The sequence below is a fragment of the Pygocentrus nattereri genome, chromosome 10 (assembly GCF_015220715.1).
Source record: "Pygocentrus nattereri isolate fPygNat1 chromosome 10, fPygNat1.pri, whole genome shotgun sequence".
In the NCBI taxonomy this organism is placed as follows: domain Eukaryota; kingdom Metazoa; phylum Chordata; class Actinopteri; order Characiformes; family Serrasalmidae; genus Pygocentrus; species Pygocentrus nattereri.
In genome coordinates, this window is record NC_051220.1 from 8460473 (window position 1) to 8485366 (window position 24894).

Below are 24894 nucleotides of genomic sequence, written 5' to 3' on the forward strand. Positions count from 1 at the left end.
CGCGGCCAGGTTGTCAGTTGATTAGCTGGATGTATTGAGCAGCAGTGCGAGCCGATTTACCTCCTGTTTTTGGTGATTTACCGTGGAGGACATGATAAAGATGTGGCCAGTCAGAAGAAGGAACCCCGTCTGGCAAGTTAAAACCAGGTATATCTGATCAATACGCGAGTATTTTTACTGTAACGTGAGTTAATAAACTGTCAACCTCAGCCCGCCTGTTTATCTGTTGTCCTCCGAGCTGCTGAACATCTCAGCAACTATTTACAGTGTACATAACTTAATTAGCCCATATATAACGACAGAATAAGCGCTTTCGACGTTTCTGTGCTCTTCAACTTGTTCGCCAGCTACTTTCTACGGAAAAAATCGAACAAGTACATGTTAGTTAACTAACTAGAAACCGTGTAGATGTTAAGCACCTGATGCTACAGCTACTTAACAACAGACTTACCGCCTTAAATCTTAAAAACCGCCTAAAAGTCTTCATAGATTTATTAGTTTTATGTATTTAACATGTATTCCTCTTAAATGGAGCCCCCGCGACAGTTAGTGGAGCTTCTTCTCACCTGTGGTTCTGCTCTCTACTAGTTCTATTTTACTGGAGAACATGGGTGGTTTCTGTTTACCCTGATATAGCAGTTGGCACACATATGCACTGTAAACTGCCTATAGATGAGTTAGGCCAATCAGAAGCGACCAAATTAACTGTATGCTGTGACATCACAACCACAACTCACCAGCAGTCTGGCATGTTCAGTGATTAAGTCGCAAGCCAGGAAAAGTGGATGTTCTGGTTCTTCATGGCCAAAATAGTTAACAGGCCTAAACTTCAGTGTACGTTGCAGTCCCAATATCGATCAGTAAAATCGCAGTTAGATATGTTTAAAAAATCATTCAGTGCTGGTGAGGCCTTTAGGATTACCAACGTATTTAGCTTGATCAGCAACCTTTCTTCACCTTAAGTGGCACTTTTTAATCTCACATACAGGGAAATTTCACCTCCGCGTTTAACCCATCCATGAAGTGAAACACCACATACACACCAGTGAGCGCACTTGCCCAGAGAGGTGGGCAGCCCTATCCACGGCACCTGGGGAGCATTTGGGGGTTAGGTGTCTTGCCCAAGGACACATCAGTCATGGACTGTCGGCACTGGGGATCGAACCTCCAGCCCACGACTGCCCCTAGTAACCAATTACAAGTTACAATTCACAGTTCCTGAGTGGCTATGTTTCTAAATTTAATTAATCACAGATATATTTATTGGATCTAATGCAGCACAGTGTGTGAAATGTTGCATACAGATCATTGTATTCATAGCTTTTATAGTATTTTTAAAAATGTGGCACTCCTTTCTTGTCCAGTTTATCAGGTGTCAAATATATCACGATATGCTATGCATCATGGAAGCATCCTGAAGTATCGTATTATTATATTTTGCCATATTGCCCACCTCTAGTAAAATGTTTTGGTATTACTGAAGCTTAAAAATATTCATGTGAATGAGAATTGAAGAGTTTTACTACATATAAGCAGCCTTAATTTGTGATTTATAGTGACCAAACCTCACAGAAAACGTGTCGCAAGCTTGACACTAACACGGTCTATAATGTGAGACTTCACACTACATGTTCAAGTGGTTAGCATGCTAATAAATGTTCTTACACTTGTTTCACATGTTGGTATTTCCCACTTTCCCACTGGCAGGTATATGTGTGTATGACTAAGTGGACAGCTCTAGAAGCTGCCTAAAGACAGTAATGCTAACACTAGCTGTTTCACTGAAAGCTGGTAAACATGCATCTGGCTGGCTGAAGTCAAGGGTGAGCTGACCAATGGACCACAATGGCTTGCTGTCAAAACACAGTGTGACAATTGCTCTTTCTCTTGGCCTGAACGTAAACCCGACTCTGTTTTTTAGCAGGTAGTAGGTTCACCTGAAGGAGGAACGACTTCACACACATCCGCCACCTAGGTGATATACCTCCTCCATAATGAAGCTCCCCAAACTGGCCTTCATCTTTCTCCTGCTGGGCTGCGTGGTGGTCTACCTCACTTACGTCAAACGGCGTTTCGACAGCAGGGCATCGCCGTTGTCTAAGCAGCATCTGCAGTATACAACCAAGGTGGACCAGCATAAACGGCCAACGTCGGCAGAGGTGATCAGTGACAATTTCCAGTATGGGATCATGTTTGATGCTGGAAGTACTGGGACCAGAATCCACGTCTTCCAGTTTCAGATGGAGCCGAATGGTACGGTTAAATTAAACCACTTGCTGCTGAATTAGTTGTCAGTAGAAATGTAGAAATATAGACCTCAAAAATTAGGAATTAGTTATGGGGCTATTACTGTTTATTACTACTGTTTAATGCTCATTGAAGTATTATTGTTTAGTAGATCAGCAAGATTTACAGTAATGGCATTTACTTGAGTGCTTTGCTGTTGATTTCAAGAAATACATAAAGGAATAATCCAGCATTTTTCAGTTAATCTGCCACTTCGATTACCATGGACAATAGTTTACCTCCTTGGAAAAGATCTGAAAATCTCTACACTCAAAACATGCTGCTGATAGATTTTACTGGACAGCTGCCGAAGTATTTTTCCATTGGCTTCGGTTCTATATGTGTTTCAAGTCAACGTGTTAGTGTTGTTTTATTAAGAACAGGGAAAAGCGCCAAAATAATTCAGTGGTAATTAACTGTATGCAAAAGGCGAAATGCTTGAGATTTTGAGGAAACAGACCAAAGTTTAAATCCCTTAAAAATGAGTCTTATATGCAAATTCATAGTAGTAAATAGCAGGTGCTTAAAAAGTCTTACTCTCCTGAAATTACATTTTGCAAAAGAAAAGTATTAGTAACTAATAAATGCTCTTACATTTTATATTTTATATGGTCTTTTTTGTCATAAAATTTCAGAAAATGTTCATCCATTCCCCAGTCCATACAATCCAAGCTGCAAAAAGAGCCTGTTTTTAAATGATTTTATGATGTCACATAAACCAACACATTTACTATATCCTCCTATTCAGCCTACTTTAACCCCGCCCATTCATGCTGAAGTTATGCAGAGCTTTACAGCCCCTGCTGCTATTTGAGTGAGGCACAACATGGGCCAATCAGAACAGAGCTAATTTACAAATCAGCTTTAAAGGCACAGTGACAAAAAAAAGCCTGTTTAATTTTATGAGATTGGAAAATGTTCATGTAAAACATGAATTAAGAATCAATTTTTGGTACATAAAACTGCACAAACGTGGATAAGTGGACATAAGTGGACCTCAGGGCAGAAAAATGTAAGATCTGGACCCTTTAATGTGTCGACTGAATGCCAAAGTCAGGGTTATGCTAAATCTGTGCGAATGTGGCTCTGTTCTGCCTACGGTTTGCCTGCCTTTATTAGGCTTACCCAACCAGTGGCAACTTTCAGCAGTGCTCTGCCAATGGCTTAGTTATCGCATCATAATATTAAGCTAAATCAGTTAAGTGCTGCTTTGGGCTTTATTGTTAAACCTATGATTGTCATATTATAATGGATGGCAAGCACCTGCCATTTATGTTAATATTTCTCTAAGCCTGTGCTCTTTGGCACACACGCACTCACACACAGTCACACTCACTCCACTTAAGCCTGATGAGAGAGAGGGAGGTAGTTGAAAAGTGAGGTTTTTATCTTGGACCAAAGTATTTGTTTATATCTGCTATTATATGATTACGCTAAAACTTTGACTCGCATGTAAACCCCTGTCTTTTTTCCAGGATAGTCATAGTAGTTAATCAAAATCTCTTAATGTCAGAGTCCTAAATGTCCTCTTTGGCCCAGATTTTGAGCACATGGGTTTTATATAATCTGTTTCCATACAGTTTGGATATGGTATCTGTGAATATTATATAAGGCAGTGTTGCCAGACTCCAATTTCGGAGGACCAGAGAGCTGCAGAGGGCTTTCCATGCTATATACATAGTAAAAACTTTCACATTGAGATTAGATGGATAAATAAGGTGCTGCTAACCCAGAAATAAGAGCATATGTCAGTAGATACAATAAATCTGCAGTGATTACTTGATATTTTTATGATGATAATGCATATTTTCAAAGTAAGAAGTATACATTGCGAGGCAAAAACATTCTTACATTCTTTTAATGTAGGTCAGTGTAACCAGAGTATTTTTTTTTGTCTATTTTGATTCGTCCGTTCAATTGCAAAGGATAACAAGGACACAGACAAATATATATTTGTGTATGTGTGTGTGTGTGTGTGTGTGTGTGTATGTATATCTATATCTATATATATATATATATATATATACATATACACACACACACAGTACTGTGTGAAAGTTTTAGGCATCTAAGCAAATTTTTAAACAATTTACCTGAGCACTGAGTTGATCACAATATACATTAGAATAAAGTCATATTCATAATTCAAATAAACATAAAAACAATTAAAAGTAACAAGAATTTCTTGGGTCCATATTTTTCCTTGACACCTTCACAGCCGCCACAGAGACACAATTTACTGAAGCACTGATTGGTCAAACCAGGAGCTGCTTATTAACTACATATAATACTGGGCTTCCTCGAGGAGAGGCTTGGATATGGTTCAACAAACACACACAAACATCCATAAAATCACAATTTATTATATATATATATATATATATATATATATATATATATATATATATATATATACACACATATATATATATATATTATATACATATAATATATTTTTATATATATATATATGTGTGTGTGTGTGTGTTAATATATTATATACATATAATATATTTTTATATATATATATATATATATGTGTGTGTGTGTGTTAATATATTATATACATATAATATATTTTTATATATATTTATAAAAGAAATTTATAAAAAATATTTATATCATAATTAATTCATATTCTGTAAATTTTGCTTATTCAAATATTAGCACTTTTCTCAGCAAATAAACACATACTACACAAATAAATAGATTTTGCAAGTGTTTCAGTGAAGTGAAGACTTTCACACAGTACTGTACACACACACATACACATACACATATATATATATATATATATATATATATATATAATTTCTCTATTTAATCATGGACCACCTGACTTGTTTTTTCTCTTCTTTCAACAGAGGCTCCTAAATTAGCGCACGAGACGTTTAAAGCAATAAAACCTGGACTTTCTGCATATGCCGATGATCCAGACAAGGTAGGCATGAATGCAAGAAAGCACTTAAAACGAAAAAGGAATTAAATATCTCACCAAAAACCTAACATTATGCTAATTAGGTCTAAGTGATCGAAGTTAAGTGGTTGACCCTCCAGAGCTTTTGACTGATGTCAGATTGGTGTGTTGTGTGTTGAGCCCATATGCCACACACTGCGATAGTGTCAATACTACAAAAACGATTGCTTTTTCTTTCTCACATATAACGATGAATAAAAACAATTGAGACCTTCCCATTTATTGTTAGCAGCATTTGCATTTTATGTTGTTTTGTTACTGTGAGATATTTAATAGGACTGTTCAATTAAAAATCTAATTTATACAGTTTTCCCCCTTACCCTCCCATGTTGTAGGTCAGCCCAGATGTACTGTAGTTACAAGGCTAGTGTAGTTAACAGGTAATGGAGCTTATAGCCGCTATTTAGCATTATAAAAATAAATCATCACACACACACAACTATGCAATTATGTAACATTTAGTACTGTAAGTATTCTCAAATGGTTTTGCTTATGTGGGAGTTAAAAACTGTAATAGAAGCTTTCTTAAGTATTTTATTTGTACTTTGGTCCATTTTTATAGACAATGGTATGCTGTACAGTGGAAACACACAGTAAAGTCTTTTAGAGATTAAATTAAAGCTGGACAAGGTTTGAAGCGAGCGCATGGTTATTTAGACATGCGGTTAGCAAGACTGGGTTTTGTACATATTTTGGTCCATCTGTATAGATAGCAGTATGTTGTACAAACATGCAATTTACACACTGCTTATTGGTGAATATAACTGTCCACGGCTTATTAGCCTCATAGCCTTAATGATCAACTAGAGAAGCGAACACGTCTTGCCTGATCATCTACATTTGAAGTGAGAGGAAAATGTCAATTTGAGTTTTGACCAAATCATCACTTTAATGACAAATGCTAACGTGGCTGATGCTGCCATTTTGCAGTGCAAAGCAGGGCTGTTACAGCTGTTGGAGGTGGCAAAGGAAGTCGTACCTGCTGGTCTTTGGGCCTCCACCCCTCTGGCCCTCCGAGCGACCGCAGGACTCCGACTGCTGCCAGGGGAGAAAGCGTCCCACCTACTGGACAAGGTCAGAGCACTTCGCACATCTTTAAGGAACATCAGATGCTGGAGATTAGTTTTTTAGTTGATTTAATTATTTATATGTAATTACAGTATGAATTACTTTCACGTTCCATTTACAATCTCCATCAACAGGTTTAAGTCTGCACTTCGTTTCCCAGCCCAAACAATGCAAACTGTCCAACTGATATATAATTAGAAGCTGCAAAAAAAGCTTGTTAAAATCACGGCTTTTGTCATGTCCCACATTTACATATATCTGTCTTACAGATATTCAGCCCCACCCATTCTTGATGGAAAGCTTTATTTACATATATCAGTCTTAAAGGCACAGTATTAAAAACTGCCTGTTTAATTCTGTGGGATAAAAAGAGGTTGGAAAATGAATTAGGACTGTTTTATGGTGCATAATCCCATACAAATGTTGCAAGTGGGCGAAAAACATGAACATATACACCCTTTGAAATATGAGCAAAGAAATCAAAACCTTTTTTTCTGAAGCAAAACGGCACACACAAAGAGTTTGTACTTTCCTCAGATCTTCTTCGCTTGTTTCATTGAGATATAAGTGAGGAATTATTGCACAAAATGTAAGAAGAGGCATTTGAAGTGTACACCATCAGAAACCTTAAGAGTTCAATGGACAAGGATGATGCCAATTATGTGCATGATCAAGGCCGAAACATGAGTCAGTATTAAGGCTAAATATCAGGCGTGTGGAGTTAAACAAATAACAAAATCCTTTTCCTAGCATATGCAGGCAGATCAGGTTCTAGAAGATGTTCTTGTCTTCAGGATTTGCATTCGTACTCTCACTTGACGTCTGCCTTTGTGACGTCCAGTAGCTCTGACGCGCTATTCATACCACCAGTTAATCAGGTTTGTCCTGAACTGTGGCTGTGCAAACACATTCCACCATTCCACCTCAGCTGGATACAGTTAGTGATGGAAATAAATATATATATATATATATATATATATATATATATATATATATATATATATATATATATATATATATATATATATATAATGTGTGTGTGTGTGTGTGTGTGTGTATGTATAACTGTAAAAAAAAAGGATTAAAGATTCAGTGAAGAAAGTGTTCAACGGTGTAAAACTGCTGCAGGGGTGAGTTATTGTCTTTGGCAGCCAAAGTGCAGTGTTTGTGGTGGTAAAATGATAAAAAGTATATGAATAAAGAAGGCCCGTAGGTTTCAAATGAGGTTTTCCAAAAGTGGTTTATAGCTTTAGATTTTGTAACTGAGATACAGTTTGACCCCGATGCCAATGTACATGTCCTCACAGCTTAACAGTGTGTCCTCACAGCCCTTCATTGATCTTCGAGGAAGGACACACACCCACGTCAAATGACACAGCTTTGGCTTTTACCTCCTCATTCCTACAACTGTCCTTGGTACCTGTCTAGGTGCACTCCTCGCGCAAGTGCTTTTCAACGAGGTGACTCGGTCTGTCAGTCGGTCTGTCAGTTAAATAAAATGCCTCTTTTATGCCACCCAAAAGGAAAATAAGAATTTAATCATTTTGTCTTCGCTCTCTTGCTTGAAGGCATGGGGTTAGGGTAGCTTTCCAGTCAGCCAAATCAGCTTTCTCATAGGTCAACTTTGGTACATGGGCCACACTTTTGGCTCACTTTTTTCCTCTGTAGTACAGTAGGTAAAAATGGTTAGTTTTAAATCTCTCTCTCTCTCTCTCTCTCTCTCTCTCTCTCTCTCTCTCTCTCTCTCTCTCTCTCTCTTTCTTTCTTTCTTTCTTTCTTTCTTTCTTTCTTTCTTTCTTTCTTTCTTTCTTTCTTTCTTTCTTTCTTTCTTTCTTTCTTTCTTTCTGTAGGTGAAGGCAGTGTTTGGTGAATCTCCATTTCGCAATGGGCCAGAAAGTGTGTCAATCATGGATGGTACAGATGAAGGTATGTGTGTTCACCTCCATCCCAATTGTTGCTACATCATCCACAAAGTGTGTGTGTGTGTGTGTATATATATATATATATATATATATATATATATATATATATATATATATATATATATATATATATATATATATATATATATATAAAACACACAAATGTCTGTGTCCACACCAGCCCTCGTAACACTGAGCGCTCTTTAAATCCTACGACTATGACATTATAAACTTGACAAAGCCAGAATGGGGAATCCTAGGACTGCAGTCTTGGTTTACGTTAAAAAACAGTTTGTACATTTGTACATGTGGACAGTTTGTAAATTTACACCTGTCAATGTCTTTGCACTGTACACTTCACACTAGCAGTGGGCAATATGGACAAAAATGCAGTAGTAATTTACAGTTACTACAAAAATGGAGATACAAGGTTTTGTATTACTCAGCAGCTTCTCCCGGGCCGACAAATGCAAATGTTTTTCCATGTCCACCAGTTGTCCCATATGCCTACACTTGCATCTGTAAGCATTAGACTATTAACTGAGTCAGAGGTGATGGAAAGACTGCAGCATTTTTCCTCGAAACTTGGCTCCAAAGACAATTTTCATTTAAATGTGTTGGCTTGTTTTGCACTGAAGGTTCAGCCAAAACCCTTACCTTAATCCGGTAAACCTGATAAACCAGTATGTTGCCCTCTGCTGTGTCACACTGTATGTCAATAGTGACATGAGGACAGACATAACCAGGAGAACAACTGCATTGATGTTGATCAGGGTTTTTACAATTGAAAAGCGACTATGAAAAATATGGAAGATATGCTGATTCATTTTCCATGCTGCACTGATTTTGAAAAAGAAATCTGTGTGAATGATCTTTAGTCTTTTTCTGCTTTTGTAAAGAGGAGTTCTGTAATTTTTTTCAACATTTCTACCTCATTTAATGCTTAAAATATAAACAAAGTGGTTTGATGAGAAAACTTCCTTCTAGAGAAACTTGCACAGAATTGTTCACAGTGGTGGTGATAGGAACCAGACGTCCTCTAAAAGCTCAGAAAAGTATAAGAAATGGTTGTGATACACCGCCTGATGTCTGTGACTTTGTTTGATGGGAGACTTTGTTTGATGGGAGAAGATTTTGGCCTTAAACATATTTTTAAATCATTTAAATTCACATTAAACTGCTCTGTTTACATCTCAATATCTAAAATAATCCAAAATCAGTTGGATTACTCGAAACCTCAAATGAACAAGGTAGCAAGCAAGGGGCTGTTAGAGGCGGACGTCTGGTTCCTATCACCACCTCTGTGGACAGTTCTCCTCTTTATGAAGGCAGAAAGAGACTAAAGATTATTCCTACAAGGTGTTTCTAATAAACTGGCTACTATCTGAGTGTACAATCACCACATTCTCTGATGCCTGTAATGGAAAGCCAACAGATGTGAGGCCCACAGGTTTTCTCACGCTTTACCATCCAAAACCACGCGACAAGTTGCAAATTTGTTGTGTTATGGCTCCAGTCGTATAGATATTGCGGTATATAATGCATATATAAGGCCTTAATCCAATCCTCTAAAGTAGTTCTCCAAAGCAGTAACGAGTGCACTGGATAATGTCCCTACATAATCTCTGCAAACGGATTATCTGCCATTAATTTGCCAAGCATCAAATGTCGATTTCTTCAAAGACACATAGCTTTAAAAGCAAAAGAGCCATGTGTACTTTGGGAAATGCTGATTTGCTGTATAAAGCATGTAAAACCTCTCTGTTCTTGCCTCATTTTAAAACGTGTGAGGTGTTGTTGGTGGCTGAGTGCAAAATTTTAGTTATTTCTCTAACCAGATTTCCTCCAGGCTGATTACGGGCGAGATTGTGGGCTCTCCTGGCGGCGGCTTATCCTCGCAGATTACTGCGTCTCTGTGAATCATACAGACTTATTGTTAATGCAGGGCCTAAGTGGTATTTTTGAGTTCGGAGATGGAAAGAGTTTATGGCCACTAAGTGACCGTTTACTCGTTTCCCAAGTGCCAAAGCCCCAAACTTTCCATGTTTGTTGTCAATTTAGACCACTTCTTAACGATTAAAAGAGTTTTAACTCAAAGATCCTGCACTTATGGATCTTTGTAAAGCAGCCTTAAGAACAGATGGATAAGCGCTCTTAATGCATGCAAAATGTAGCACATGTTTTTTTGACTGTATAGATACAGAGTTGGTGGAAGTCGTAATGATGGGATTATGGCGAATTAACACGACTTTACACACAAGATGCAAACTAATGTTTGTATTCATTTTTTTTCCCTCTTAGGGGTCTCTGCTTGGATCACTGTCAACTTCTTATTGGGTGAGAGACTTCTTCAAAGTTCTGTGAGCTCAGCTGTCTTGCATGCTAATAGGAATAATCGTGTCTAGTTTTCCTGCCTCAAAAGTTCTTAAGCTACAAGGCCAGTGTAGCTAACAAATGAGGGAAGCTTATACCTCAACAATTGGCATCAGGTTTAAATCAAGTACATACTTGCCTCCAGCTGTGAGACTTAGGTGGGTTTTGACAGTTTGACATACTGTTATCTATAAACATGGACAAATATTCTAAAAAAATAAAAAACACAGACGTCCAGGGGGCTGCTACTGTTTCTGTCGGTGACTCTTTAACTTTATAGATAAAGATTCATTTTATTTTCCAAAGAGCTGTTCTTTTAAAACATTAATTAATTAATTAATTAATTAAATGGGGTAACCATACTCACAAAAAACTGACCACTGACCACCATATCCTACATTGTTTTCTACATTTTGTTGGTATATTGAATGTTAAAAAAAAATTTGCACCATAGTTTTTGGACATTTTTTGTTCAGCCATTTTCAGGGGAAACTTCTGTTCATCCTGTAATGCAGGTCATTATGGTGGTTCAGTTCAGGTTGAAGCCCCCTTTTTGACCCCCCTTCACAGCTTTGGATTTCGTTCCCTAAGCTAACAAGCTTACATCTGGAACACGACTGGAACGCCAGACAAGAATTTCTGATTAACTGTTATTGGATTCAGCCATCACGCCATCTCTAACCTCTCTTTCCCTCACGCACTTTTCTTTGTTCCTCTCTCTCTCTCTCTCTCTCTCTCTCTCTCTCTCTCTCTCTCTCTCTCTCTCTCTCTCTCTCTCTCTCTCTCTCTCTCTCTCTCTCTCTCTCTCTCTCTCTCTCTCTCTGTCTGTCTCTCTCTCTCTCTCTCTCTCAGGTGGTCTTCATGGATCCGAAACTCCAACAGTCGGAATGTTGGATTTGGGAGGAGGCTCGACCCAGATCACTTTCTCACCGCAAGACGAGGTGGGACATAGACACATACATACTAGGGCAGTAACAAATGACTACTTCTTCAACGAACCTGTTGATTATTTTCTTAATTAAGAGACTAATGCTAGCGCTGTGGATTTAAATTATGCTGCTGAGAAATGGAATCTTTGCTTAACTTCAGGCTGCATTGTGCCACACTGTTACTCTTGTGAATCAAAAATGTCCACACAGGACAGTCTGGGTGTTGTCTTTCTTGGTTTCTCTCCCTTTGCCTCTCTTTAGGCTTTCTTCTTTTGTGGTCAGAGATATTCTAAAGGAAGAGGAGAGATCACCTGTAATTCTCAATATGACAGCTGGATTACAGAAAGTCATGCCCTGCAGTAAAAAGAGCCACACAACTAGTTGGTAAAGGCCTTGTTGTGGGGATTTGTGCATGTGTAGTAGCCAGAACAACCTGAAAAGGTGCATATTTGTGTCAGATTTTACTGATGTCAAACATGTTTTTGAAAGTGGCTATCAGTTTTGGGTTGGCTAGTCTTCTATGACTGGGAATACCTGTACAGAGTCTTATTAGATAGACAGACTATCCTAAACAGATGTTATCTGGTGCAACAAAAACAGTAGAAGCTATGTCGCCACCTGTGTTTCCTGTACTGTATTGCAGTCTGTCAGAATGACCACTTGTAAACTAGCCAAAAGAACAAGTATTCAATTATCAATTAAAATAAATAAAACAACTAACTTAAACCATGATGGTAATAACTAAAAAGATCATTCTGATTTGTTCTAGCATGTATGTGATTCATACTTAAATTATTGTTATTGTTTCAACTGTGATTTAACACATCGCTGCTGTCAGGACAAAACCTTGTATCTCCAAAATGAACTTTATAGTAGAATGAAAAAAAAAAACAAGTTTACTCCTAATGTGCGTACGTGGAACCACAATTTTTTCCAAGTAAATTTGGGCCATATTTTTGGTCCAATCGTGATGAAATTCAAATATGATGTAAAGGACAAAAGGTGTTTTCAAAATGTGAAAAATTGAAAAACAACAAAAATGGAGATACAAGATTTTGTTCCAACCGCAGCGATCTGTTGAAGGGTGTGGTAACCTAGGCATGAGTGACATGGCAAAAATACTTCCAAATGTTCTCACAATAAACAATATGCATCAGGATATTTCGTTTTTCTGAGGTTAACTATAATGGGACAGTATAAATACACCAGATTCACCAGTAGTACAAAAAATATACTATCAAGTACAATAAGTACATTGATTTGCACTTAATATTCATTGAATTGTTCACAGTCGCAGTTATAGGAACCAGATGTGTGACGAGTTTAATGCCTTTAAAATATCTCTTACAGAAATGTTACATGTTCGTATTACAAGTTCAGATACATTGCCTCATGTCTGAGACATCGTTTAATGATTGTTTTGATGCACGCTTTTGGCCTAAAATGTATTCTTTTCCATCCACTAATGGTGGAGAGCATTGTAAAGCAAATAGCATCCAGGGAAAATTTTAGATCATAACAGTTCAGTTCAAACTGTATGTGTAGGTTCACTGGTGTTTTTGGACAGTAAATAAAATGGCTATATTCATGTTGTCGACATTGTGATCCCTGGTTCCTATCACCACCACTGTAAAGAAGTTATTCTTATTGTTTTAAGGCAGATTTTCAAGTAGTCATTTAGAAATACCAGTGTGTCGTAACTAATGCGTTACTAATCATCCATATCCAGGTGCCAAGTATTTATCATAGAGGACCTTTTTGTATTTAAAAGACTGATACATTGACAATAAAAATCCCTACACAGCACCCGGTGGTAATGGTTCATAATGAATCCATATCTTTGCAAACTATGGCGATGGCCTCATGCCTTATACTGTAATCTGCAAATGCCCTGCTAATCCTGCAGGCCTGGTAAATAAGGGTTGTTGGACATAGAGAGAGGGAGGCAGGGCGATATTCTTGTTCTTTAACTAGGTCAGAGCATGTAGAGGAGGGATTGAGGACCAATTTATCTTGTCATTACCCATCCTCTCGCTTCCACAGACGGGCCGCGTGACGGCTTTACCAGCAAAATTGGTTTTGCGGGTTGCAACTTACTCAGGATTTTCTTCTTACTGTTGTCCATCAGATATTTTTTGTTACATGGTTTAATACCAATTATACGTCATTGTGGAATCATGTTTGACAAGCAGCTGGAATTAGAAAATGCGCTATGCAGACTATCACCCAGTCCTCACACAGAGCTGCACAAACAAATCACAGCTGAACCACAAAAATATTTAGGTGTTTTTATGAAAAGGCTGTTTTGGATAACTCCTCCCTGTTTTATGTGTTGTGATTCTTTACAGAAAACCATCCAGACGTCACCAATCGATTACGTGACATCGTTTCGGATGTTCAACACTAGCCACTCCCTCTACTCACACAGGTAAAGTGGGCGGGGCTTGGAGTGTCCTCACCTGGGCAGTATTATTGTAAAATGGCTTAAGAACGAGGAGGACAAAGATGTTGGGCTTCATTCACCAACCGTTCTTAAGAAAAAAAATTCTTCTTAAATCCCACTTCACAAAGGTTCTGGCACTCACCAATGTTTCCTTATTTGGGATTTGTTCTTAGGTAAGAACAGAATCTAAACACACTCAAAAGCACAAAGAAGTGAACAGTTCTGTTGTTTAGGAACATGTCATGAATCTGATGTAGACCTTTTTTAGGACCTTTTTCAAGAACTCATTTAAGAACAAACTTAGGAAGAAATTGGTGAATGAGACCCAAAATAATGCCTCAGCAGACATCAGGCAATGTATCTGAAAATGTATATTCATTGCCAAAAGTATTCACTCAGCCATCCACATCATTGAATTCAGGTGTTCCATTCACTTCCATGGCCACAGGTGTATAAAATCAAGCACCTAGGCCTGCAGGCTGCTTCTATAATCATTAGTGAAAGAATGGGTCGCTCTCAGGAGCTCCGTGAATTCCAGCATGGTACCGAGATAGGATGCCACCTGTGCAACAAGTCCAGTTCTGAAATTTCCTCACTACTAAATATTCCACAGTCAACTGTCAGTGGTATTATAACAAAGTGGGAGCGATCATGCGGCCTTCAGATTAGCTCAAGAACAGCATAGAGAGCTTCATAGAATGGGTTTCTGTGGCTGAGCAGCTGCATCCAAGCTTTACATCACCAAGCGCAATGCAAAGCGTCGAATGCAGTGGTGTAAAGGGCCCCCACTGGACTCTAGAGCAGTGGAGACGTGTTCTCTGGAGTGATGAATCACACTTCTCCATCTGGCAATCTGATGGACGAGTCTGGGTTTGGCAGTTGCCAGGAGAACGGTACTTGTCTGACTGCACTGTGCCAAGTGTAAAGTTTGGAAGTTATGGTGTGGGGTTGTTTTTCAGGAGTTGGGCTCGGCCCCTTAGTTCCAGTGAAAGGAACTCTTAATGCTTCAGCACCAAGAGATTTTGGACAATTTCCTACTTTATGGGAACAGTTTGGGGACGGCCCCTTCCTGTTCCAATATGACTGCGCATCAGTGCACAAAGCAGGTCCATAAAGACATGGATCAGCAAGTTTGGTGTGGAAGAACTTGACTGGCCTGACGTCAACCTGATAGAACACCTTTAGGATGAATTAGGGTGGAGACTGGGAGCCAGGCCTTCTCGTCCAACATCAGTGTCTGACCTCACAAATGGGCTTCTGGAAGAATGGTTAAAAATTCCCATAAACACACTCCTAAACCTTGTGGAAAGCCTTCCCAGAAGAGTTGAAGCTGTTATAGCTGCAATGGGTGGGCCGACATCATATTAAACCCTATGGATTAAAAGTGGGATGTCACTCAAGTTCATATACATGTGAAGGCAGACGAGCGAATACTTTTGGAAATATAGTGTGTGTGTGTCTGTGTGTGTGTGTGTGTGTGTGTGTGTGTGTGTGTGTGTATATATATATATATATATATATATATATATATATATATATATATATATATATATATATATATAATTACTTTGTTTACATGTCAACCACTGAAATATACAGACGTTTTGAAAAGTTGGTTGAAATTTGAGGATACTGACATAACATATTAAGTAAAAAAGAAGTCAGAAAATGTGGCATGTACAAAAATTTATGCCACATTTTATATTTGTTTTCCCCGAAAATGTTAAACTCAGCAAATAACGAGGAATTGTGCCCTTAAATAAACAGAAACATGCCATATTTAAGGGTCTTGAGGATATTTTAACTTATTTTCACTTGGATAATCAACAAAACACATAAATTGAGGCGGTTTTGATGTGTTCACTGTGGGTCTAAAATGTGGAAATTTGTGAAACCTGAGTGGTGTCCAAACCTTTGCTAGCTGCTGTATTTCAGCAGTTCTTGATTAGGGATTTAAATGGTGGACCCTGCTTCTCCATGACCACCAGATGAATCTGTCAGCTCCATCATTAGACTGGATAAATCGGTTCCTCAAATACAGCTGTGTGTGTGTGTGTGGATGAGAGAGTGAGAGAGGATATGCGTGTCTCTCAGCTCTCTCTCATGATTAGAGCATAAGCACTCAAGCCTCCAATTAGAGCGTCTGAGCAGGACCTTAGATTACTAGATTACTGCTATTCACAGTGTTGGCTTCTAATGATCCCTCGTAGCGTATTCCAATAAAGCTCTACCCCAAGATGACCAAAGGCGAACTTACAGGGGAATCCCACAGATTTTTCAAAGTTTCAGAATAATTCAGTGGTTGAGATTGTAAGCGAAGTGAAACCAGGGGTTGCCATGACTATACGTTTTATTTACCATCCAAAACCACCAGTGAACCCACGTGTCTTCAGAGTTTTATATGAAATGTTGAAGATTGTAAAAAACGTATAAATCACAAAATAAATACAGTTTGCCTTACAATGCCGTGCATACACTTCTGAGCCATGAGTGAATTAAAATGTTTTAAATTGAAATATTTTTACATTCTACTTAAATTCAAAATGAGTGAATATTTGCAAAAAACAATAAAGTATCGGTTTGAACATTTAAATATCTTGTCTTTGTAGGTGAAAAGGATTTGCAAATCATCGTATTCTGTTTTATTTATGTTTTACACAACGTCCCAACTTCATTGGAATTGGGGTTGTAATTCAGAACCCATTAAGTTCTCATGAGGGATGTTTTAGAGGCAATAAACACTTCAGACGTCTGGTTCCTATCACCACCACTGTGAACAGTTCTGACTTTCTCTAGAACGGAGCATTTCACACCAAACCACTCTGTTTACATCTTAACCGTGTAATTATGCAGAAATGTAAACAAATGGTGGAATTCTTCTTTAAGTAATCTCAGATAAACTTGCTTATGTTTTGACACTGGTTTGTATGTTGTGGTTTTGTATGGTTTGTAGTTGCATGCTGAATGTAGGTTGCAGCTATGGGAAGTGATGAATTTTCTCATCTCATTGAAAGAAGCCAAGAAACAATTTGTGGAAAGTACAGAGTGTGAAGTTTTAATCCACACCACTTTAGTAGAAGAGTAGATATTTTATAATGAATTGAGTTTGACGGGTTTTTTATGTACGGCCTTAAGAAGTTCTTGATATTTTCAGTCAAACTCAGAGGTAAAGTTTGAAACTGTTGATACAGAAATTGAATGTACATGTGATTCTATATGTAACTTGTATGTAACAGTGGTACTAAATATATGATTAAGTTTCAATACTTATTTAATGTAAACCTACATACTTAAAAAGATGATTCTTCAGTAAAGAAAATGGTTCAGTATAGAACCATGAACACGCAAAGAAACCTTTGCATGATTAAAGGCATCTACTACATATTTTCCATCAATCTGAAGAACCCTTTCATGATGCAAAGAACCCTTTACTACAGAACCCTTGAAGAACCATCTTTTTTAGGAGTGTGTGCTTCTGAAGGTTTCTGTCTTGGTTTCTTTACACTGCCACTGTTTTTTGGGAATGCATTCTTGTTTTTGAGCTGAAAATGTACAAATGAAACGTGAATAAGTAACAGTATTTGTTTGCCCCCCTTTCTTTAGCTACCTGGGTCTGGGTTTGATGTCCGCCAGACTTGCAGTGCTGGGAGGGATTGAGGGACAGCCTGGTATGTGCTCTTCAATCTCCGCTCATCTTTGGCTTTTAAAGACCTCATTTCCCCCGATAAATAAGCCATTATCTAATCTCTTAATAACACTGAAGATTAATTCCTTGGAGGCCAGCTGTTGCACTGATTTAGCGAGGGGCCTCGGGCTCAAAGAGAAACTGCCGTCAGTGGACACGCAGGTCACTGCTGGGATTTGCATTTTATACACTTGAAATTTTAATCAGATTCTCTTTGTTTATTGTTATTTTTTTCAAATTATTATTTTTTGGTGGCTGTTATATAACACTGTCCTGCTGCTGTCTGCAGGGTTTGTAGTTATTGGTATTAAAAGGTTGTTGTGTGGATTGGTCACTAGATGGCGTTGTAAGTCAGTCCCTGTAGATGACCTTAATGTCCAGAGGGGGGCATTATTTTGCTGCTGAAAGTTTAACAGTGTGGCTGTCTTGTATGTGATGTTATTTGAATCCTTTGATGCTCAAATCTGGTCACAGTACTGCACTATTTAAAGTCAATTGTTTGACAGAAAATCAAATTTACAGTCCCCCACCCACCCCGCCTCAAATGTAGCTGATCAGCCAAGACATGCTTGGTGTATAGTTTGTGTCTTTACTTTTTCACTGCAGCTAAAGTGGTTAACAGGTAATAAAAGCTTATACCCCATCAATTAGAAACTGTGTGTTGTTAGATGATCTTAAATAGACTTGTTTATGTGGTTTCTGATACATTTATGGCAGCATCCTGCATCTTGTATATTATTTTTAATTTTGAGGTCCACTTATAACATTTGTGTTAAAAGAAATGGCCATTGTTCATTTCTACATGACAACTTTCCAACTTCTCTTATCCCTTAGAATTAAACAAGCTGTTTTTGTTACCGTGCCTTTAAGGTTGATATGTAAATGAGCTCTGTTCTGATTAGCCGCTCTGTATTGTGCCTCAGAAGCACCCAGAGTTGAAACACTGTTTAGACCTTCGGTATAAACGGAGGCTAAACTGCTGTAGCTGAACAGGTGGAGATATGTAAATGAGTTCTTGTGACATCACAAAAGCTGAATTCAAAACGGCTGTTTTTCATTGGTTATGCTACTTTTGGTGTTTGCTGTAATTGCGTTTTTCTTCCAGTAGCAAGCAATCAGGAGCTGGTCAGTCCGTGTTTGGCTCCAGATCATGCCAGCGAGTGGGAGCATGCGGAGGTCGTCTACAAGCTGAAGGGCCAAAAAGCAGGTATGTGATGGTCTCAACTCAGTGTTTGCGCTCTCCCCCAGCGGCTGTCCCAGTTTGAGGTTGCCCCACTTCTCCAGATGCCAGGATAAGCTACTTCAGCCCTACTTCAGTGCCACATTTTCCAAAAGTTCTATGTTGATGTGAATGAATTTCAGTTTTGTTTGTGCTTAATTATATTTAGAATTCAATCAACCTTTATTTAGACTCAGTTTCTAAAGGGTGACCCTCATTTGAAGTGTAGCCAAGCTTTAGAACAGACAACAAGGGATTGAAAATGAAAACTGTATTAAAAAGGTGAGAACATATCAAACCAGTTAGAAGACAAAATAAAGTGTAAACTGGGCAGAATTACCAAAAAGTAGGTCAAATAAATAAATTAAGCTAAAGTAAAATTAATAAAACTAATACAAATATTAAAAACAATTCCTTCGTTGTATTTTAATTAACTGTATTATTTATATGTTTTATGAATTAATTAATCAAGTAAGAATGAACTTGGATCAAATAGAACAGTTGCAGGCTGACTGGAGGTGGTTAGAGATTAAATGACATTAAGTGACATTTAGTAAGTCGAGTTTTCTAATATCCTGTAATAAATTCCAGTAAAAGCAGATTTTCCCAGTTCATTAAAAGCTCTCAGCACCCGAAGCTTAGTTTCCATATAGCTTTCTTCATCATTAAAGATAATTATTAATAAACACCTTCACCTAAACAGCCATTTAAAGGCTGGCTTTTCATCATCCGTTCACTTGACATTCCAACTTTCTAGATATCCAAGACATATTTTCTCTGAACTGATTGCTTTTGTATTTCTGTGTTTCAGGAGAGCCTATTTACGATTCGTGCCTGAGTAAAGTGGAGAAGATGATCTATAAACGAGTGCGGAAAGCCGAGGAGGTGAAAGACATGGAGTTCTATGCCTTCTCCTACTATTACGACCGCGCTGTGGACCTGGGCCTCATCGGTACATATTTAACCCCGCAGAGAGGAGCAGCTGCTCTACCGTCTCCTCCCTGATCACTGTATTCAAATATGCCAATGAGACAATATGAGTAGAACATGAAAGTTGAGCAATTCTTTAATGCATGGAGCCAGCATGAAAGGTCAACGGTACCTGATGCCCTGCATCTTGTCAAGTAAAATTATCTTAAATATGGTCAATATATCTCAATTGCTCCTGTTGTGATTGTTGTAAGATTAAATTAAGATTATTTACCTTATTTATAGACATTGCTTACTTGTTTAAAATATTTTTATTAAGTAAAATTCTCACTATATTGGCAGATAAGGTTGCTTGTTTTAATCTGCCAGTATAATGAGATAATTGTACTGAATAAAATGACCTAAAACAAGTAATGTCTAGAATTAAGCTGGATAATCTTAAAATAAGTGCACATCAATCTAATATTTCCCATTTTGAGATATGTAGACTAGATTGAAGATCTTTTCGCTTTATAAGATACCATTTTTTGCAGTGTACATGTATTAGGTTAAAAACCGTGGAAATCTTTGAGGCTGCTTGTCTCCCTCACACATCCTTGTCTTTCTGACTCAGATGAGAAGACTGGAGGCTCCATCAAAGTGAGCAACTACATTGAAGGTGCCAAAACAGGTATAAGCATACGTTTGTGCTATCTGATTTCACTGTGTATAGTGTATACACAGGTGTTAAACAGGTTTCTGAACTCCAGCACACTGGATGTTTTATTTGTTTCCTTTCTCCTCTCTTTTCCAGTGTGCTGGAGTTCAGAGGCCAAAACTGTCCAATTACATATTAAGTGCACTATATTGTGAGCTTTATCTAGTATAGATCTCTTTGAAAGAGAATTACAGGAGGAGAGTAAAAACCACAGTGAATGTCTTGAAAGGGTATATTAATGCATGGATTCTAGTAGAGCTGGGTAATATGGCATTGTGATATTTTTCACAATACACTATCAATTATGATATGAATACAAAATTATATATATTTTTTTCAGACATCTCATCAGTTGAATTTTAAAAATGCTATCAAAAATTATTTATTGTCAATATTTGGCTTGTCATGATTACAATATATAGTCATATTGCCCAGTCTTCTGTGTGAATTGTGCCTCTATGATGTTTTAAGTGGATGTTGCGTAAGTGTGTGTGTACAAAGTGTATAAAGAGCGTCTTTAAAGATAGAACTTTTTATGTGTTGTGTGTAGCCTGTAAGAACATGGAGGCCGGTGCTGGGGACAATCCTTTTCTCTGTTTAGACCTCACCTACATCTCCGTGCTGCTGCAGGAGCTGGGTTTCCCTCAGGATAAAGAGTTTAAGGTACACAAACCACAAACACCTGCTCATCCACATTCTGTAGTAACTCTATAGTGCTTAAAACTGACACATGGTTCCCTCCTTTACACAGATATGGTTGATCAGCCAAGACGTGTTTGGTGTTTGGTTTGCTTCTTAAAGCCCCTGTCTGCTCATTTTCATGACTTTCGTCTAGCTGTTATCTATAGTTTTCTGATCTTTTTACTATTCACAGGCAGAGATAGAATGAGGCTGGTCTTTTCTGTTGAGATTTTTAGCCTCTTTACTGCAGCGCAAAACGAATAAAGCACACTTAAGACAACAAACATCTCTTGGCTGGTCGACTGCATGTTGGGTAAGGGGATGGGGACCTGTAAATTAGATTTTGCAGCAAAATACTGCTTTAATGCTAAAACCAGGAATTGCTGGATCTTACCAGATGGTCTGTTGGTAATCAGAGTTACTCCTCATGTAGCATTTATGCTTCTTCTGGAAAAGAAACTATGACATTTCTTTGCTTTGCTATGTCAATTTCAGCTGGCCAGAAAAATCAACGATGTGGAGACGAGCTGGGCTTTGGGAGCCACATTCTACTACATGGAGTCTCTCCGTGCACATTAACCAGTCAGGAAGCCCAGCATGGTGCCAGTGACCGACTGCTGCCTTTAGCCTCGGAAGAACTAACCCATTTCTGGATTAGACGGTTCTGTAATACAGTGTCAATGCAGAGTTGTTGTTCTCTGATGTGTTAAGAGGGTTGGACAATAGGAATCGAAGCACTTGCCTGTGGCCAGATTCACAAAAGTATCATAAAGCGAAAGTTCACCAAGTCCTCAAAATTTCTGGACAATGTCTGTTGTTGAGATGTCAAAGTTATTCACAGCGGTTTGGTGTGAAATGGCTCATTCTAGAGAAACTCGAATTTCTTTACAGTGGTGGTGATAGGAACTCAAATATAGCCAGTATATTCACTGACGAAAGCCTCCAGTAAACCTACACAGGTCTTCTGAGTTTTTATATGTAGTGATGATGATGAAAAATATAAATATAAATAGCGACTGTTTGTCTTAAATTGCCTGTGTGTACGTCTCTGCCATGAATGTATTTTTAAATATGTATGGTTTAGTCTCAGGCAGAATATTCATAACTATTTCATGTTATGTCTTCCTGCACGGGAGCTTTAAACTTTTCAGACGTCTGGTTCCATTCACCACCACCAGAATTGTGAACAATTCTACCTCTTAAGGGTCTCTAGAAGGAAGCATTTCACATCAAACCAGTCTGAATGACTTTGCTTATACTTTAAACATTCTAACATAAAAATGTATTTTTAAAAAGTCTTTTTTAAATGTTTGTTTTTTCTTCAAATCTTCCATTTTAACAGGGTTTATTCCTGAAGGGGATGTTCTTGTATTTTTTTTTAACCTTGTGATAGCCCCATACTTGTCTTGGACTGAAAAGTTGACAAACCTGAAGAGACAATGAGGTTAAAACCTCCTTATATTTGTCAGCTTCGAGGTCGAGGACTGTGTTTTAAGAGAAAAATTCCTAGGAAGCTCTCTGTGTTTGTCTGACAGTCCTGAGTGTTTTTTGGAAAGCTTTTGTGAATCTGGCCCAGGAGCTCTTATTCATCAAGCAGCTGAGAACGAGCGCTGAGGTAAGATCAGCTCTTTTTCTTTCTTTGTATGCTCATAGTAGTTCAGTCATGATCCTAGGCCAGCACTCTTTCTCTATGAAGATACTAGAATTCAGTGCTGTTTTAAAGGGATTGACTGAAGCAAGTAACGTTCATGCAACAAGCGCTGAAAGAAAGCTAGTCTTGCTAGTTAGCATGATGCTAAGTAGCCGCATTAGCCTTGTTTCATTATTTGCTGCTATAGCATTGTATTGGAGTTGGAAAAGGCCAGTATAAAGTCTTGTGAAGGCCAGAAGAAAGGAAGAAGCATCGGAACACTGATGCACACATTGTGCCTGACTGTTGGGAGGAAGCTAATAAGCGGTGCCAAGCACACAAACTGCAAACATATACAAAAGGTACATGAGTGTTACACATAGGACCTGTTCACAACATATACACTTACACTCAAAGGGAAATTCCATCGACTTTTCCAAATTTCTGTGTAATTCAGTGGTTGAGTTTGATATGAAATGGTGCATTGTAGAGAAGTAGATTCCTTAACTGTGGTGATAGGAGAACCAGGGTATCACACAATATAGCCTTTTAATTCATATCCCAAACCATCAGTGAATCTACACGTGTCTTCTGAGCTTTTATGTGAAATATTGATGATAAAATATTTGAAAAACTGAAAAATACATTTTCTTTGCCCTCAAAACACCCTGCACATACCCCTCTACCAGGAATGACTTTAAAAATGTTTTAGGCCCAAGATATTGTAAAACAATATCTCAAAACCCTTTCATGTGATAGCATTCTATGGAGGAGCTTTTAAAGGCATTAAGCCCCAGATGTGTGGTTCCTATCACCACCACTGTAAAGACTTCTGAGCAAGACCGTTTCACTCAAACCACTCTGAATGACGCTGTTTACATTCGTAATCGTTCAGTTCTTCAGAATTCTGAAAAATTGGTGTAATTGCCCTTTAACTCTGGACTACTACATACACAAACACGTCTTTATGTCACTCCATGAGCCAGTGCTGTTTTGAACTACTGGTTATTTCTGCTCTGGGAAAAAAAAATGTCTGTCTTGATTGTAATTGTCATGTTTGACTTCATGCAGAATGTGAGTTTCTACATACCTCTTTCCCTCTGAATGTCTCTGGTTTTAAACGAGCGCTTGGTTTTGTTTATCTGAAGGATGGAATGTGCTGATTGGGTTAACGGTAAGAGTTGATGTGTTTGTATTTGATGAAGCATGCCATACTTTACTGTTGGTGTTATTTTTGGATCATAAAACTGAAATATTGGGTACATAACAGTGTCCTTGACTTCATTCATGCCAACCTGAAATCACAGTGTACCTTTACCTTGTTAATACACCTACCTGCTCATATTAAGTATGATTCATATCATTTAAAGGGCAGATATCCTACATTTTTCTTGAACTTATCTACTTATGAAATTTTTGTGGATGTAAGAGCCAAAAACAGCCCTATTGTGGTTCATTCCAAAAGCAGTCCACTCCAACTTCAATGTGGAAGGGTGGAGCTAAGCTGCTGTATCCCGAAATAAGAGGATTTATGTAAAGGAGTTTTTGTGACATCACAAAATCTGTGAATTCGAAATGGCTGCTCTTGCAGTATAATTTATATATGGACCGGAAAATAAAAACAATATAAATGCAACTGCTAGCTACAGTGAGCTTTGTCCAGTTTAATCATGTTGTGCTGCTCCTTTTTGTTGGCCCCTTAGCTTGCTAACCAGCCAGATATAAAACTTGCATCAGCAAAAGTAACAAATGGAGTGCTTTACTGCATAAAATCTTGTCTGAACGTAACAAAGGTCAATTTTGAAATATTAAGTAATGGATTTGTCATTCACACTAATGCAGTAATGGAGCAGCTCTCAAGTTGGCATCAGGGATTTACCCAAGGGAGAACAGTGAGGGCTAGTTGACAAGAAGCATTAAAAGGGGTTCCCCTTGTAGTGTGTATGCCAATAATTACCAGTTCTAGTCCTCGAGACCCCATACACACCTGACCAACCTTTAGAACCCAAGTCGGCGCCGTTATGTCTGCCTATTTGTCCTGCAAAATTATTTTC

The 24894-nt window shown here is 38.1% G+C and overlaps 1 protein-coding gene across 3 annotated transcripts; it reads left to right on the forward strand.

The window, feature by feature from the left end:
• On the forward strand, nucleotides 1-24104 carry entpd6 (ectonucleoside triphosphate diphosphohydrolase 6). 3 transcript variants are annotated; one of them, XM_017704927.2, is made up of 14 exons: nucleotides 1-147; nucleotides 1922-2253; nucleotides 5151-5227; nucleotides 6194-6337; nucleotides 8182-8257; nucleotides 10555-10590; nucleotides 11479-11567; nucleotides 13904-13983; nucleotides 17602-17666; nucleotides 18789-18890; nucleotides 19714-19854; nucleotides 20446-20502; nucleotides 21080-21192; nucleotides 21706-24104. In XM_017704927.2, exons 2-14 carry the CDS (start codon nucleotides 1995-1997, stop codon nucleotides 21787-21789), a joined length of 1323 nt encoding a protein of 440 aa, XP_017560416.1. In that variant the 5' UTR covers nucleotides 1-147; nucleotides 1922-1994; the 3' UTR covers nucleotides 21790-24104. The 3 variants fall into 3 exon arrangements, with proteins under 3 accessions (XP_017560416.1, XP_017560419.1, XP_017560417.1); XM_017704930.2 differs by having other exon boundaries at nucleotides 18792-18890; XM_017704928.2 differs by having other exon boundaries at nucleotides 1925-2253.
• Nucleotides 24105-24894: the final 790 nt, after the last annotated feature.